The following is a 13,314-nucleotide window of genomic DNA, read 5'->3' on the forward strand; positions in this document are numbered from 1 at the left end:
TGGATATATATATATATATATATATACATATGTATAGACACACACACTGTCTAAACCCTGTATACTGAGACCAATATTACCACCACTAATACTAGTATACTTAGCAAGAGGATTGCAGCCAGGGACCGGAACACGCTGGTGACTTCTGAGATCCGACACAGAGGGTGCAATGAAGAGATTACATCCTGCTGCCTGTGTCGGACCTGTGATGTCATCAAAGCGCTCCTGCAGGTCTTAACCAGCATGTGGCCATATAGCATAGGGATGTAAGTGCGGCCATGGGCCCCATAGCTGTTGCCAGTTAGGGTTGTAATCAGCCCTGCCATTGCCTGAAAAATGACAAATCCAGCCCTTACTGTATTTTGCCACGATTTGCAAAATACAGTATTGTGAGTATGGATGTAAATATATTCAGGTGGCCTTCTTTCGGATAGGGGCCCTGGGCAACTGCGCAAGTTGCCCCACCCTAACGCCGGCCCTGTGTAGCATTCATGCTGAAGAGGAGGGAAGGATTGCAAAGAATATCAAGTAGTCAGAGAAGATAATGGGCCACAGAAGCAATGCATATCAGGCAGGATCATTTACAGGGAACATATCCAGGTAGTGTGGTGGCTTTGGAGTTTTTTTATATGCATACTTCCCTGGAGCAGCCCTTTGAGACTATCTATATTTTAATAAAGTCTTGTAATCTTGCAGTCTTCAGTCAGGCCGCTAGGCGTAATAATAACAGTCTTCTTTTAGGGTTGGCTTCACACAGGTGTATTATGGGTGCATTTTGCAGGCCAGTACAGCAGGACATGTGGAGGAGGCCGAAGGAGGGCAACAACCCAGCAGCAGGACCACTACCTCCGCCTTTGTGCAAGGAGGAGCAGGAGGAGCACTGCCAGAGCCCTGCAAAATTACCTCAAGAAGGCCACAAATGTGCATGTGTCCACTCAAACGGTCAGAAACAGACTCCATGAGGGTGGTATGAGGGCCCGACATCCACAGTTGGGGGTTGTGCTTACAACCCAACACCGTGCAGGACGTTTGGCATTTGCCAGAGAACACCAAGATTGGCAAATTCGCCAATGGCACCCTGTGCTCTTCACAGATGAAAGCAGGTTCACATTTACAGAGTTTGGAGACGCCGTGGAGAACATTCTGCTGCCTGCAACATCCTCCAGCATGACCGGTTCGGCAGTGGGTCAGTAATGGTGTGGGGTGGCATTTCTTTGGGGGCCTTGCTGGTGCTTGCTGGAGGTAGCCTGACTGCCATTAGGTACCGAGATGAGATCCTCAAACCCCTTGTGAGACCATATGCTGGTGTGGTTGGCCCTGGGTTCCTCATAGTGCAAGGCAATGCTAAACCTCATGTGGCTGGAGTGTGTCAGCAGTTCCTGCAAGAGGAAGGCATTGATGCTATGGACTGGCCCACCCGTTCCCCAGACCTGAATCCGATTGAGCACATCTGTGACATCATGTCGAGCTCCATCCACCAAAGCCACGTTGCACCACAGACTGTCCACCTCATCAGGAGCATGCCCAGGCATTGTAGGGAGGTCATACGGGCACATGGAGGCCACACACACTACTGAGACTCATTTTGACTTACTCGTTTTAAGGACATTAAATCAAAGTTTTATCAGCCTGTAGTGTGGTTGTTAGGATTCGGCAGGCTGGATGTGGATCCTCTGTGTCAGCGAGGGATTGGCGTGGACCGTGTCGGTGGACCGGTTCTAGGTTGCTACTGGTATTCACCAGAGCCCGCCGCAAAGCGGGATGGTCTTGCTGCGGCGGTAGCAACCAGGTCGTATCCACCGGCAACGGCTCAACCTCGCTGACAGCTGAGAAGGCGTGGGACAGAAGGACTAGACAGAGGCAAGGTCAGACGTAGCAGAAGGTCGGGGCAGGTGGCAAGGTTCGTAGTCAATGGAGATAGCAAGAGGTCAGGAACACTGGTAAGGCAAACACTGTAAACGCTTTCACTAGGCACAAGGGCAACAAGATCCGGCAAGGAAGGGAAGGGGAAGTGAGGTTATATAGACAGGTGCACAGGTGGAAGCTAATCAGACTGATTGGGCCAGGCACCAATCATTGGCGCACTGGCCCTTTAAATCTCAGAGAGCTGGCGCGCGCGCGCCCTAAGGAGCGGAGCCGCACGCGCCAGGACATGACAGCTGGGGACTGGGACAGGTGAGTGACTTGGGATGCGATTCGTGAGCGGGCGCGTCCCGCTATGCGAATCGCATCCCCGCCGGCAATGTCAGTGCAGCGCTCCCGGTCAGCGGGTCTGACCGGGGCGCTGCAGAGAGAGGAACGCCGCGAGCGCTCCGGGGAGGAGCAGGGACCCGGAGCGCTCGGCGTAACACTGGTTTTCCACTTTAATTTTGAGTGTGACTCCATATCGAGACCTCCATGGGTTGATAAATTTGATTTCCATTGATCATTTTTGTGTGATTTTGTTGTCATCACATTCAACTATGTAAAGACGAAAGTATTTCATACAATTAGTTCATTCATTCAGAGCTACGATGTGTTATCTTAGTGTTCCCTTAATTTTTTTGAGTAGTGTATTTCAATATCCAGCTTAGTTAGAGGCAGCATGTTGCTATGGAGGTGACTTGTCTGTGCAATGGTTGACTCTATTATAAATGCAAGTTTTCCCAAATGTTACATGCCTTATATGCTCAATCTACTGGAGACACTGAACAGTAGTGAAGAGACAGGGTCAACAATTGCAAGCTCTTCTGCTCCATAACCTTCTTTCCTTTTGGGTTTCTAATACACATGTGCTGTAAGCTGATTATAAAATGCAATTAGCAATGTTCTCGTCGGCAGTCAAGGGGCTGAGACCTCCCCCATGTGACACCCGTTCTGCCATTTCAAACATCTTAACTTCCTAATGTCATCAGCATGTCCCAAATCTCTCCCTTCAGTAAACAGCAATTCAAGATTCATTTGCAGCGAGTGCAATCCTACAATAAGCGCTATTAGAGGCTAATGCCGGGCCCTGGAGATTCCTTCTCTTGGTAATCCAAGTGCAGACTAATTATTTAGAGTCTTCTGTCTGTTTCCTCAGACTGCTCCAGCATAAATATCCATCCATAGCGACTTTCCAATCTAATCCTTAATTACATTATTGAAGGAATTCTACAGAGGATGATGTACGTCTTCACTGGACAATTATACGCATGGTGTGGATGTACTGGTGATTAAGAACTACCCTTCCTGGGGCCCATCCTTCACTTTATAGCTGAGACGCTCATTACTTCTTTTAACAGATGTTCTGCAGCTGCAAAATGTATTGAAAAAAAAACCAAGATCTATCTATATGTAATGCTGTACATGCTATTTTCAGCATAAATTAATATGTGTCATCATTTTGCACACATATTTGTCATGGAAAAGTCCAGCATTTTTATAAAGCTAATGATCCTATATGTTTGCAATACAATATTTTATGTACTTTAGAATTGTTTCACTATTTTATTATAACCAAATTAATTCTCCACCTAGAACCGGCAGCTGCATTGCCGGCTGGAGTGAAGGACCCTGAAAGGTTCCCGGTTGCTACAGGCGGCCAGGACCCATGGCTAATGCCTTAACCCTTTAGATGCCACAATCAAATTTGATCGTGGCATCTATAGTGAAAGTAAAAGAATTCCGGTGTTTCTTTTTTATTTCACCCCACAAATATTTTTTTTTTGTTTCGACGCAGGTTATATTATAAAATAAGTGATGTAATTACAAAGTACAATTGGTGACGCAAAAAACAAGCCCTTATGTGGGTCTGTAGGTCTAAAATTGAAAGAGTTATGATTTTTAGAAGGGAAGGAGGAAAAAACTAAAATGCAAAAACAAGAGTCCTTAATGTGAAAATAGGCTGAGTCTCTAAGGGGTTAAAGGTGTATAGCCGCCTTTACTTTACTTTCTAAGATGTTTTTTTTTTGTCTCACTATTAGTACGCCTGTTGTCTATAACTTATATTTCTGTGTTTGTACCTACAGAAAGTCCAGCAGTACACTGTTGTCATTCAAGCCACAGACATGGAAGGGAATCTAAATCACGGATTATCAAACACTGCCACCGCTATAATAACTGTTGCTGACGTCAACGACAATCCGCCTGAATTCACCTCTACTATGGTGCGTATATATCTTATCAATTATGACAGTAAAGGAGATATTGATGACTGATGTTAACAGGAATATTGTTTATTAATTTACATGAGGCCCTTACAGAAGCTTGTTAAAGCGACCTTTCTGCAGCTTTTTTGTTAATACGTAAAGAGATTCATATTTTAAGTGCCCAGGGGGTGTTTCCCTACATGGCATGAGCCCAGGGTTATGCCTACCCTTCCTAGAGAATAAGTGGAGATGGCCTAGCTCACCCTAGGCACTTGCCATACTTGGAAATACTCCTTGGGTACTTAAGCCTCGTTTACATATTAACAAACAGCCTGCGTACAAGTCAGCTTTAAGTCATTGCCGAGAGAAGAGAACATTCTAGATTTAGTATTTATAATCAGGATCAGCTTAATATCTTCTATGTTTCCGTCTTGCTTGCTTTAATATCATACCATGGAAGTATTTGGGGCGAAGGAATTTAGAGTGAAGATAGTTCCAAAAAAAACCAAAAACATTGGTTGACTAATACTGACGCCATTTCATACAGCCACAACTTTACACTAGTGAGAGGATACATAAAATCCTAATATTCAAAAAACTACAAAGACAACATTTTTTCTTTATGTAAGTAAAACTGAACACTCTGCAGTAGTAAAGCAACAGATTTTAAGGTCTTTGGATGGAAACTCTTCTTTTTTACAAGGTGGATTCCCTCAGCGACTTTCAATCTGTTTCCTATATTTCCTTATTAATTGCTCACTGACAGGTCTTAGCTGGTATACATGGCACAGACCCAGCCAGAGACTAAATAGAAGCCACAACGCACCCGGACAATCCTTGGCGTTTCATTCTCTAGCTATTCCCACGTGCAAATATTGGAGACTTGATATGGTAAATATGTACTGAGTCTAACTAGATTTGAGGGGATAAAAATTGCTGTATACTTCAGCTGCATAAGAAATGTGTTATTTGTTTGAAATTAAGTTTTCTACTTCTAAAAAGAAGAAAAAGATCCCTGTTATGTATACAGGAAAATGTCATACGTAAAAAAATAAATAAAAAAATAAAACTGTGTATATATATATATATATATATATATATATATATATATGTGTGTGTGTATATATATATATATATATATATAGATAGATAGATAGATAGATAGATAGATAGATAGATAGATATGCAAGATTATATAAAATATAAAGGTTTCAATTGAGGAATTGTCCTACAAAAACTAATCCGGGTTTTTCACACTTGTACAGGGTAGGACTTGGCTACCAGGGTGTCCTTAGGTGAGCCCAGGTTTTATACATGAGCTTTAAAGGGAATATTTTATCAGATTCTAACCCATTTGCTTTGATTATCATCCATAGCAAGAGAAGCAGAATGGCACTAACCCAGGTATGTAAAACCAAATGTGATGCTCTTTATTTAGCCATCAGAATACAAAAATGTGCAGGACAGAGCAGTTCCACAACGTCAAAGGATTCAGTAGATCCAAACGTCAAGCATTCAGTAGATTTTTGTATTCCAATGGCTATATAAAGCATCAAGATTGTTTCCAAAACACTGGGGAGTGCCATTCTGCTTCTCTTGCTGTGATTATTCAACGTTGTCACCCTATTATCAATAGATCACCTCTCTGTGGGGGAGATTTATCAAACTATTTAGACTGGTTTTTCCTGTCTACATTTGTCGCACAGAAAGTCGCAGTCTAAATATGTGCGACTTTTCTGCGACTTTTGCTGTAGAGTATTTTTATAACATGATGAATGCAAATCTATTTTAGATGGAAATGCATTGTAAAATGCATTGGTGCTGAATTTATCAAGTGCGACTTTTGTGCGACAAGTCGCATCTGCCCAAAATACGCTGGAATGTCAGACCATGTTGGAGCAGGTCTAAATGCAGTTTAAGCTGTAGACCCTGAAGTCTGAGCACAGAATTTATCAAGGACTGTGAGACCTTTGATAAATTAGGAGCACAATAGACAGGAGACTACCACATACGCTGGTCTATAAGCATAACCAGAGTAGACTAGATTAGTAAATGTCCCCCTGTGAGTCTAGCTGCGCCCTTTTGGATTTTGAACTACACGCTATGCAGTGCCAGCTATCTGTTGCTTCTGTATATAGATAGTGATGTGGGAAATGACAAATGAAAAGAATGACCAAAAATGCAAAAATAATGGCCCTGATTTACTATTGTAAACCTGACATGTTTTGTCAGCTCGTGCGCCAGATTCTGGCGCATTGCGCTAAAAATTCTGTCTGCACCAGAATTTGCACCAGAATTGAAATAAAACCTGACTAACTTTCCATTTTACTGTGAAAACCGGAAAAAGGGGCATGGCTGTTGAGAAAAGTGGGCATGGTCGCTGAAAAGGGGTGTGCCCCTGTCAGTTTCACAAAAAAACTGCATATTTACTAAGGTTTCTGCAAAAAATATGGTGGATTTGAGCTGAGGAAAACCCTACAGATCAGAGCATGTGTAAAAAAAAGCAAAATGTAGGGAAAAGTGCAATATTTTTTGGAAACCTTAGTAAAGGTGGAAAACAAATTGTAGGGAATTAAAATCCACAAAGAAAACACCACTCCACTCTTAGTAAATTAGGGACAATGGCCGAGAGTTATCAAACTGTGTGAGAGAAAAAATTGAGTGATTTTCCCACAGCAACCAATCACAGCTCAGGTAACTAGCTGAGGTAAAGTGAAAGCTGAACTGTGATTGGTTCATGTTGAAAAACCTCTCTATTTTTCCTCTCACATAGTTTGATAAATCTGGGCCAATATGTCTACTTCAATTTAAACAATAAGTCATTTTCCAATTACACATATCTCTTTAAGAATAGTTCTTTAAAGGAAATCAACTATAAGATGAAAAAAGCGTTGCATTTAGTACATCTGGAGGGTACATGTGTGTAATCTGTCACCATCACCCATCACCAGCTGTCATCCTGATACGGTAGAATCTCCCAATAGCGGGCACTCACGACGAATAAAAATGTGTCCACTATTGGGAGATGTCCCCTATTGGGAAAAATGGCTTAAACATACTTCTAAAAAACAGAATACTGTTCTGTACTCACTCCAGAGTGTAATTACCTACAAAAATACGATTAAAAGCTAAATATACATAAATAATGCTGCACTGTAAGGTACGTTCACACGGGCGGATTTATTTGCGGGTTTCCCACCGCGTATTTGAAAGGGGCGGGCTTTTTCCGGCTCGGCGCTCGGCTCGGCGCTCAGTGAGGGCAGTGACAAGTGACACTCCTTATGTCAGTGAGTAAGGCACAGAGGAGCGTCACTTATCACTGCCTGCTGGCCAGGTAAGAAGAACAGGGGGATGAGGGAATGGAGGAATGATTTTACACAGGGGGGATGATTTGGCATAGGGGGGATGATTTGGCACAGGGGAATGATTTGACATGGGGGGGATGATTTGGCACGGGGGGGGGGGGGTGATTTGGCACAAGGTGTGCTAGGGCTGCTACAGGGGGGTCCAGCAGGGGCCAGGGCCCCCTGGGAACCAGAGCCACTTACTGGGTTATTGGCTGTACCCCTCTGATGTCAGCCCTGTGTAAGGTAGGGCAGCACATGAGCCTGGTTTTCCCCTATTGGGTGTGTTTTGTCCCCTATTGGAAGTGTTTTGTCCCCTATTGTCCCCTTTTGGGTGTGTCCACGACCGCTATTGGGAATGTCCCCTATTCGAAGGGTGCATATACATTAAGTCCTATGTGACTCTGCTGGGGAATTAAAAACTGTTTGCTATTGAGAGGTGTCCCCTAATGGGAGGTGTCCACTAAGGGAGATTTCACTGTATGAGGGTAACACATTGATGATGTTTCATTAACACAATCTCCTGTTGCTAATTATTTGCCGGGATGATGATGAAGCTGCACTCGAAGTTAGAACTGGGTCGATTCCACGGCTGCGGTGACTTTTACTGTCTGATTATTGATTTGACATTTCTTTCTTATACGAACAGATACTTCAGTAAATGAGGATTGCACAATATACCTGAAAATATATTTATCATTAGTGTTTCTCTGTGGGTGCATTTTTTTTTTAACAAAAACTTTAGTATTTGTGTTTTAAAGAGAACTCTGACAGGGAGACCTCAAGATCCCAGAAACCATTCAAGTAAAATGAGCATTGAGGTATCATCAATCCAGGACTGACCAGAGGCCACCTTACCCCTTTCAGACCTATAGCAATGTGCATTGCCAAGACTTCAAATGAATGAGAAGTTTCCAGATGCACAAAAACAAAAGCCTGGACATGCATTCAGGCCATAGCTATGCAAACATCAGGGCTTGTAACATTTTTTTGAGAGCTTTATGAACTCCATAATCAGTCTTTGCCATAGGAATCTCAAGTTAAGTGTGCAGTTCTCATGCAGCACCCCCACTTAGCTCCTCGTGGGATGTCCAGTTAATATAAGAAACCTCCAGGACAGGGCTTATTTAACTGTAATGGGGACTTCGATAGTGAGGTGTGCCCAATGATGTTTGTGAGGTACAGCTGGACAGGTTGTCTTGTCAGATTTCTTAAAACATTCCTTAACAATTTTTGCAGTGTGGATGGGGCATTATCCGGCCAAAAAAGACCACTGGCATCAGGGAATACCACTACCTTGAAGGAGCTTGGTCTGTACAATGTATAGTTAGGTGGTACGTGTCACAGTAACATCCACATGATGGTGTTCAGCAGAACATTGCCCATTACACTACCTTCGCCAGCTTGTCTTTATCCCTTAGTGCATCACGGTGCCATCTTTTACCCAGGAATGGATGCACGTGCACCTAGACATCACATGATGTAAAATGTGATTTTCAGACCACATTGCCTTCTTCCATTGGCTCCAAGGTCAAATTCTGATGCTCACCTGATCATTGTAGATATTTATGACAGGAGTCAGTATGGGCACTCTGACCGCTTTGCAGCTACACAGTCTCGTACACAGCAAGCTGCAAAGTTTGGTATGTCCTGACATCTTTTTATCATAGCCAGCAGGAACTTTTTCAGTAGTTTGCTCTGATCAGATCAGATGTGCTAACCTTCACTCCTCATACCTTCATTGTTAGGTCCAACCAATATATTCCAGGAAAAAAAAAAACATAAGGCAGGGCATTCTGGAGATGCTCTGACCCAAATCAGGCTGCAACTAACAATTATTTTCATAATTGATAAGTTGGTCAAATATTTCATTGATTAATTGGATTTTAAAAAAGTGATTATGGATCAGGGAAGAGTTAACAGAAAGTGATTAGAGATCAGGGAAGAGGAGGGAAGTGGGGACCACACCGTGAACAGTTAATAGGTGGGGAAAGAGAGGCGACAGCACCTGAAGTGTTAACAGGGGGAAAAGAGAGGTGACAACACATAAAGGGTTAAGAGGGAGAAAAAGAGGGGAAATCACTTTAAGAGTTAACAGGGGGAAGGAGAGGTAACAGCGTCTAAAAAGGCATCCAGAGGGTAAGGGGGGGACATGTAGGGACAGACTGAGGGGCTAAGAGACAAGGTAAGAGGTAGTAGTGAGAGGCATACTATTGGTTGCTAGGCCACTACCCCTAATGACCAATGATCAATTTTTTGCCATTTCTATGATTTTTATCGATTTATATTGATTAATTGTTGCAGCCCTAGACCCAGATGTGTAGACATCACAATCTGACCATTGTCAGTCGCTCAGAACCTTACACTTGCCAATGTTCAACTCCACCGCTGACAGGTGCCATTGTCATATAATAGTCAATGTTATTCACCTTATTTGGAAGTGAATTAATTTATTTTTCTTATAAAGACTTTGTTTGGTAAAATCAAAAACTTCTAGCCCAAAGCACTTGCGCTTCTAGCACTCATAGGTTGTTGAGCTCTGCAGAGCTTATACTGCTAATCCACTCTTGCTGCGGCGCAGTATATGTTGAGAGTGGAGTACAGAGCTGGGAGAGTAATCACACACCCCAGGCAGAACGGAACAAGTTCTCCTCTCATCTTATCGCTTGCGGCTTCTTCATGATACGATCAGGTATTGTGAAGCACAACAGATGTTAAAGGTCAGTCCGACGCTGGCTACATCAGTCACAGGGGAGCTTGGCAGATCCAATTCTGGATAAATTCCCAATTTGTCTTCCTAACAAGGTGATGGTATCAGGGATTTCAGTGTACGAAAGGAGCAGGGAACCGATTAAAGATTTTCGTGCTGTCAGGGCTAGATTCAGTCCTGCAATCGTTCAGCCAGCTTTCAACTTTCCAAAGTCAAGTTCAATATTTTTCCCTATTTACATTTCACCTCATAATATGTAACTTTTAAGGGTAATATTCTATTACTATGCATAGAAAAAGACCCCCGCTTTATACCAGACTCTTTCTGAGCTCTGTCTTTGTCATTCATATGCATTAAGAATTTGCTTTTGCGTTATTATTACCTTTGTTTTATTGCAAAAGGATACATTTGTGTGAATAGATACAGTAATCTATATCTGAAACCTCTGTATTATGTGCAATGCTGCCCAGAAGCAAAATCTTAGATATCAATAGATGCACAAATGTAAAGAAAAGTTACTTACATTATCTAAAAGCAACATTACATGTAACTTGTTTGTTTACATATAGCTGATTTGTTGCCACGACTGCATCATTATCTGAAAAGTTGAGGAGAGAGACAGCGGTCGGCACAACCACCGTCTTGGAAGGTGTATGTCGGGCAGTCAGGCTACGTGTGAGGGCGAGTTAGATGAACCGGTGTAGGTGGTGCTCAATCTCTGGCATAGAAATGCACATAAGCATTGCATCAAACATGTGAAGAAAGATGAGAGGCCACTCACCTAATCCGTTTTCCAAAGCTTTATTCTTGAATATTCAGTGCATTAAAAATTCGCCAGCAAGATGAGGTCAGACGCCTGGGTGGCGCTGCAATTTGCAGCGCCACCCAGGCGTCTGAACTCGTCTTGCTTGCGAATTTTTAATGCACTGAATATTCAAGAATAAAGCTTTGGAACACGAATTTGGTGAGTGGCCTCTCATCTTTCTTCACATATTATCTGAAAAGTGTTTGCAGAAATACATTGGGGAATTTATCAAGACCAGAATTTCTCGAAAAAGAAGTGTACTTCATTAAAAAAGACCTATGGCCAACCCAGAAAAAGAGATTGCATTACCATTATGTAACTTAGGGTGTCCTGATCACACACCCTTTTACGATTTCTTGATACACCCTCCCATTCCTGATATAGGGTTTATAGTTTGTCTGCCTTTGTTATTCATTTTGATGTTGATGTCATTTTTTTTTTTTCACAGTTCAGTGGCGAGGTACCGGAGAACAGAATTGATGTCACTGTGGCCAATCTCACGGTGGTGGATCGAGACCAACCACACACTCCCAACTGGAATGCCATCTATAAGATCCTCAGTGGCGATCCTTCCGGTCACTTCACTGTGAAAACAGATCCAGTGACCAACGAGGGCGTCGTCACCGTGGTAAAGGTAACGTTGTATGTTCATAACAGTACTTCGGGAATGGAATGGGCTGGAATGGATATGTTAAGATGAACCCTGAACAAAGCCAATAGCTAATCAGTGCACCCTATAAGCCAGCAGCAAAACTGGTTGATGCGTCTTGTTTATTTATTTATATTTGTGCCTATTTAGCTTCCTTGGAAATAAATGAAGATTTATCGATGGTTTCAAGGAGGACTGTGTACTGTATTGGGAATCCTATTACCAGCTTCCAGGGCCATCATTAGGAAGACGATTCCAGTCAATAGGGCCTTTGTGTCAATGTGGCCTCAGCTGTGTGCATTGTACACCAATCCTGTATATGAATTGCTCCTGTTTGTTGAATGGAGCTATGAAGTAATGTTTTCCTCATAACTTTTTTCTGGACTGTGTAGAGATTGTGCTGTAATTCATTGGAGGCTGCTGTCAGATGAGCCGCAGAAGCACCAGGCAGCTATTACAACCCTTTCTGCAGTGTCTGGGAAGCAGAAAATATGCTTGTGAAAATCTGCTGCATAGTATTCTGTGAATCTACCTACTCCCATCATTCAGAATGCCCTCATCACAGATATGAGCTGTTAATATATAGAAACTGCACACAAAAAAAACACTTTCAAAGCTGTATTTCTGCTGCAAACAGAATGGCATCAAAAGTCTGAGTATTTCCCTAAAAAAAATCTGCAGTTCTCATACTAAAGGCTTTTAGGCCTTTTACATTGAGGCCGGAAGTGGTACATTTCTAGCAAAGAAGTCACTACGATAAGAAGCAATAGAGTACTTACCTGGTACAGCGCTGTACTTCAATCAGTGCAAGGGTCTGATGGACAGTTAAGACCTAGAGAAGACATAGACAATGACGGTGACATCATAATTGTCAATGTTTAAACCATTGTTCACCAACCTTTGGTCACCAACCTTTAGCCAAAGGTTTGATGGGAGGTGTAGTTTTGCAAGCCTTAGGTTGTCAAGGCACGATGGGAGTTTTGCAACAGCTGGAGATTCACAGGATGTGGAACAGTTGTTTAAAGGATCAAGGATACATATATCATCCATTTTTATAAGTGATCCCGTTGACTTTTTTCTCTCTGGGTAGAAAACAGTAGCTATGTTATTCATAGGCAGTGTGAGATGCTGCTAGCATTTACATTGAAGCCTGCATCACAGATTCTGTCACGAAAAAATAAACCGAGCACTATGCAACACTAATTTTTTTTACAATAAAACAAACACAATGACAGAATCCAAGGGACCTTATTGGAGGTCCAAAAATGCTATTCAGGATGCAGATGTGAATAAAGCCCAAAAGTGATGTTCCAATATGGCAACTTTTTGCCAATCCACAGGATAGGTGAGAAGTATCTAATCGGATTTGACCAGTGAGACTCCCCCTGTCAAAATTGGTGGAATGGTGGTACTGAGTACCTCTTTTTAAATGTATCGGCAGTTGAGCACTCAAATTGCATTCTTGACAGCTGGGTACACTGCTTGGCTATCTTCAGCAGTCTTATAGTGCACATATTCTACTGCCGCTACATTCAAACAGGGGCACTAAGCACCAGATTCTTGTGTGGATGTCCGACTGCTAGTATTACCTAACAATACCCATATGAATGTCCCATATAAACCAACAGTACTCATTTTATAAACAGAAAGTTGTTCTTGGTACCACTGCCTGCTTATAATCCATGTCTCTTCCTTTT

General features: G+C 42.5%; 1 protein-coding gene and 1 long non-coding RNA gene across 5 annotated transcripts in view; one reads left to right on the top strand and one right to left on the bottom strand.

The window, feature by feature from the left end:
- CDH4 (cadherin 4) overlaps positions 1-13,314 on the top strand; it is a 471,037-nt gene that overhangs the window by 432,735 nt on the left and 24,988 nt on the right. For all 4 annotated transcript variants that reach the window (XM_056548614.1, XM_056548613.1, XM_056548615.1 and 1 more), the window contains 2 exons: positions 3,990-4,127; positions 11,417-11,602. In XM_056548614.1, the coding sequence (XP_056404589.1) occupies positions 3,990-4,127; positions 11,417-11,602 (324 nt within the window). The remainder of the gene's footprint in view (positions 1-3,989; positions 4,128-11,416; positions 11,603-13,314) is intronic.
- On the bottom strand, positions 11,611-13,310 carry LOC130296744 (uncharacterized). Its single transcript, XR_008849276.1, has 3 exons — positions 12,530-13,310; positions 12,397-12,449; positions 11,611-12,092 (listed from the first exon to the last, which is right to left on the bottom strand). It is a non-coding gene; the product is annotated as an uncharacterized LOC130296744 (long non-coding RNA).

Source organism: Hyla sarda, chromosome 12, assembly GCF_029499605.1.
Source record: "Hyla sarda isolate aHylSar1 chromosome 12, aHylSar1.hap1, whole genome shotgun sequence".
In the NCBI taxonomy this organism is placed as follows: domain Eukaryota; kingdom Metazoa; phylum Chordata; class Amphibia; order Anura; family Hylidae; genus Hyla; species Hyla sarda.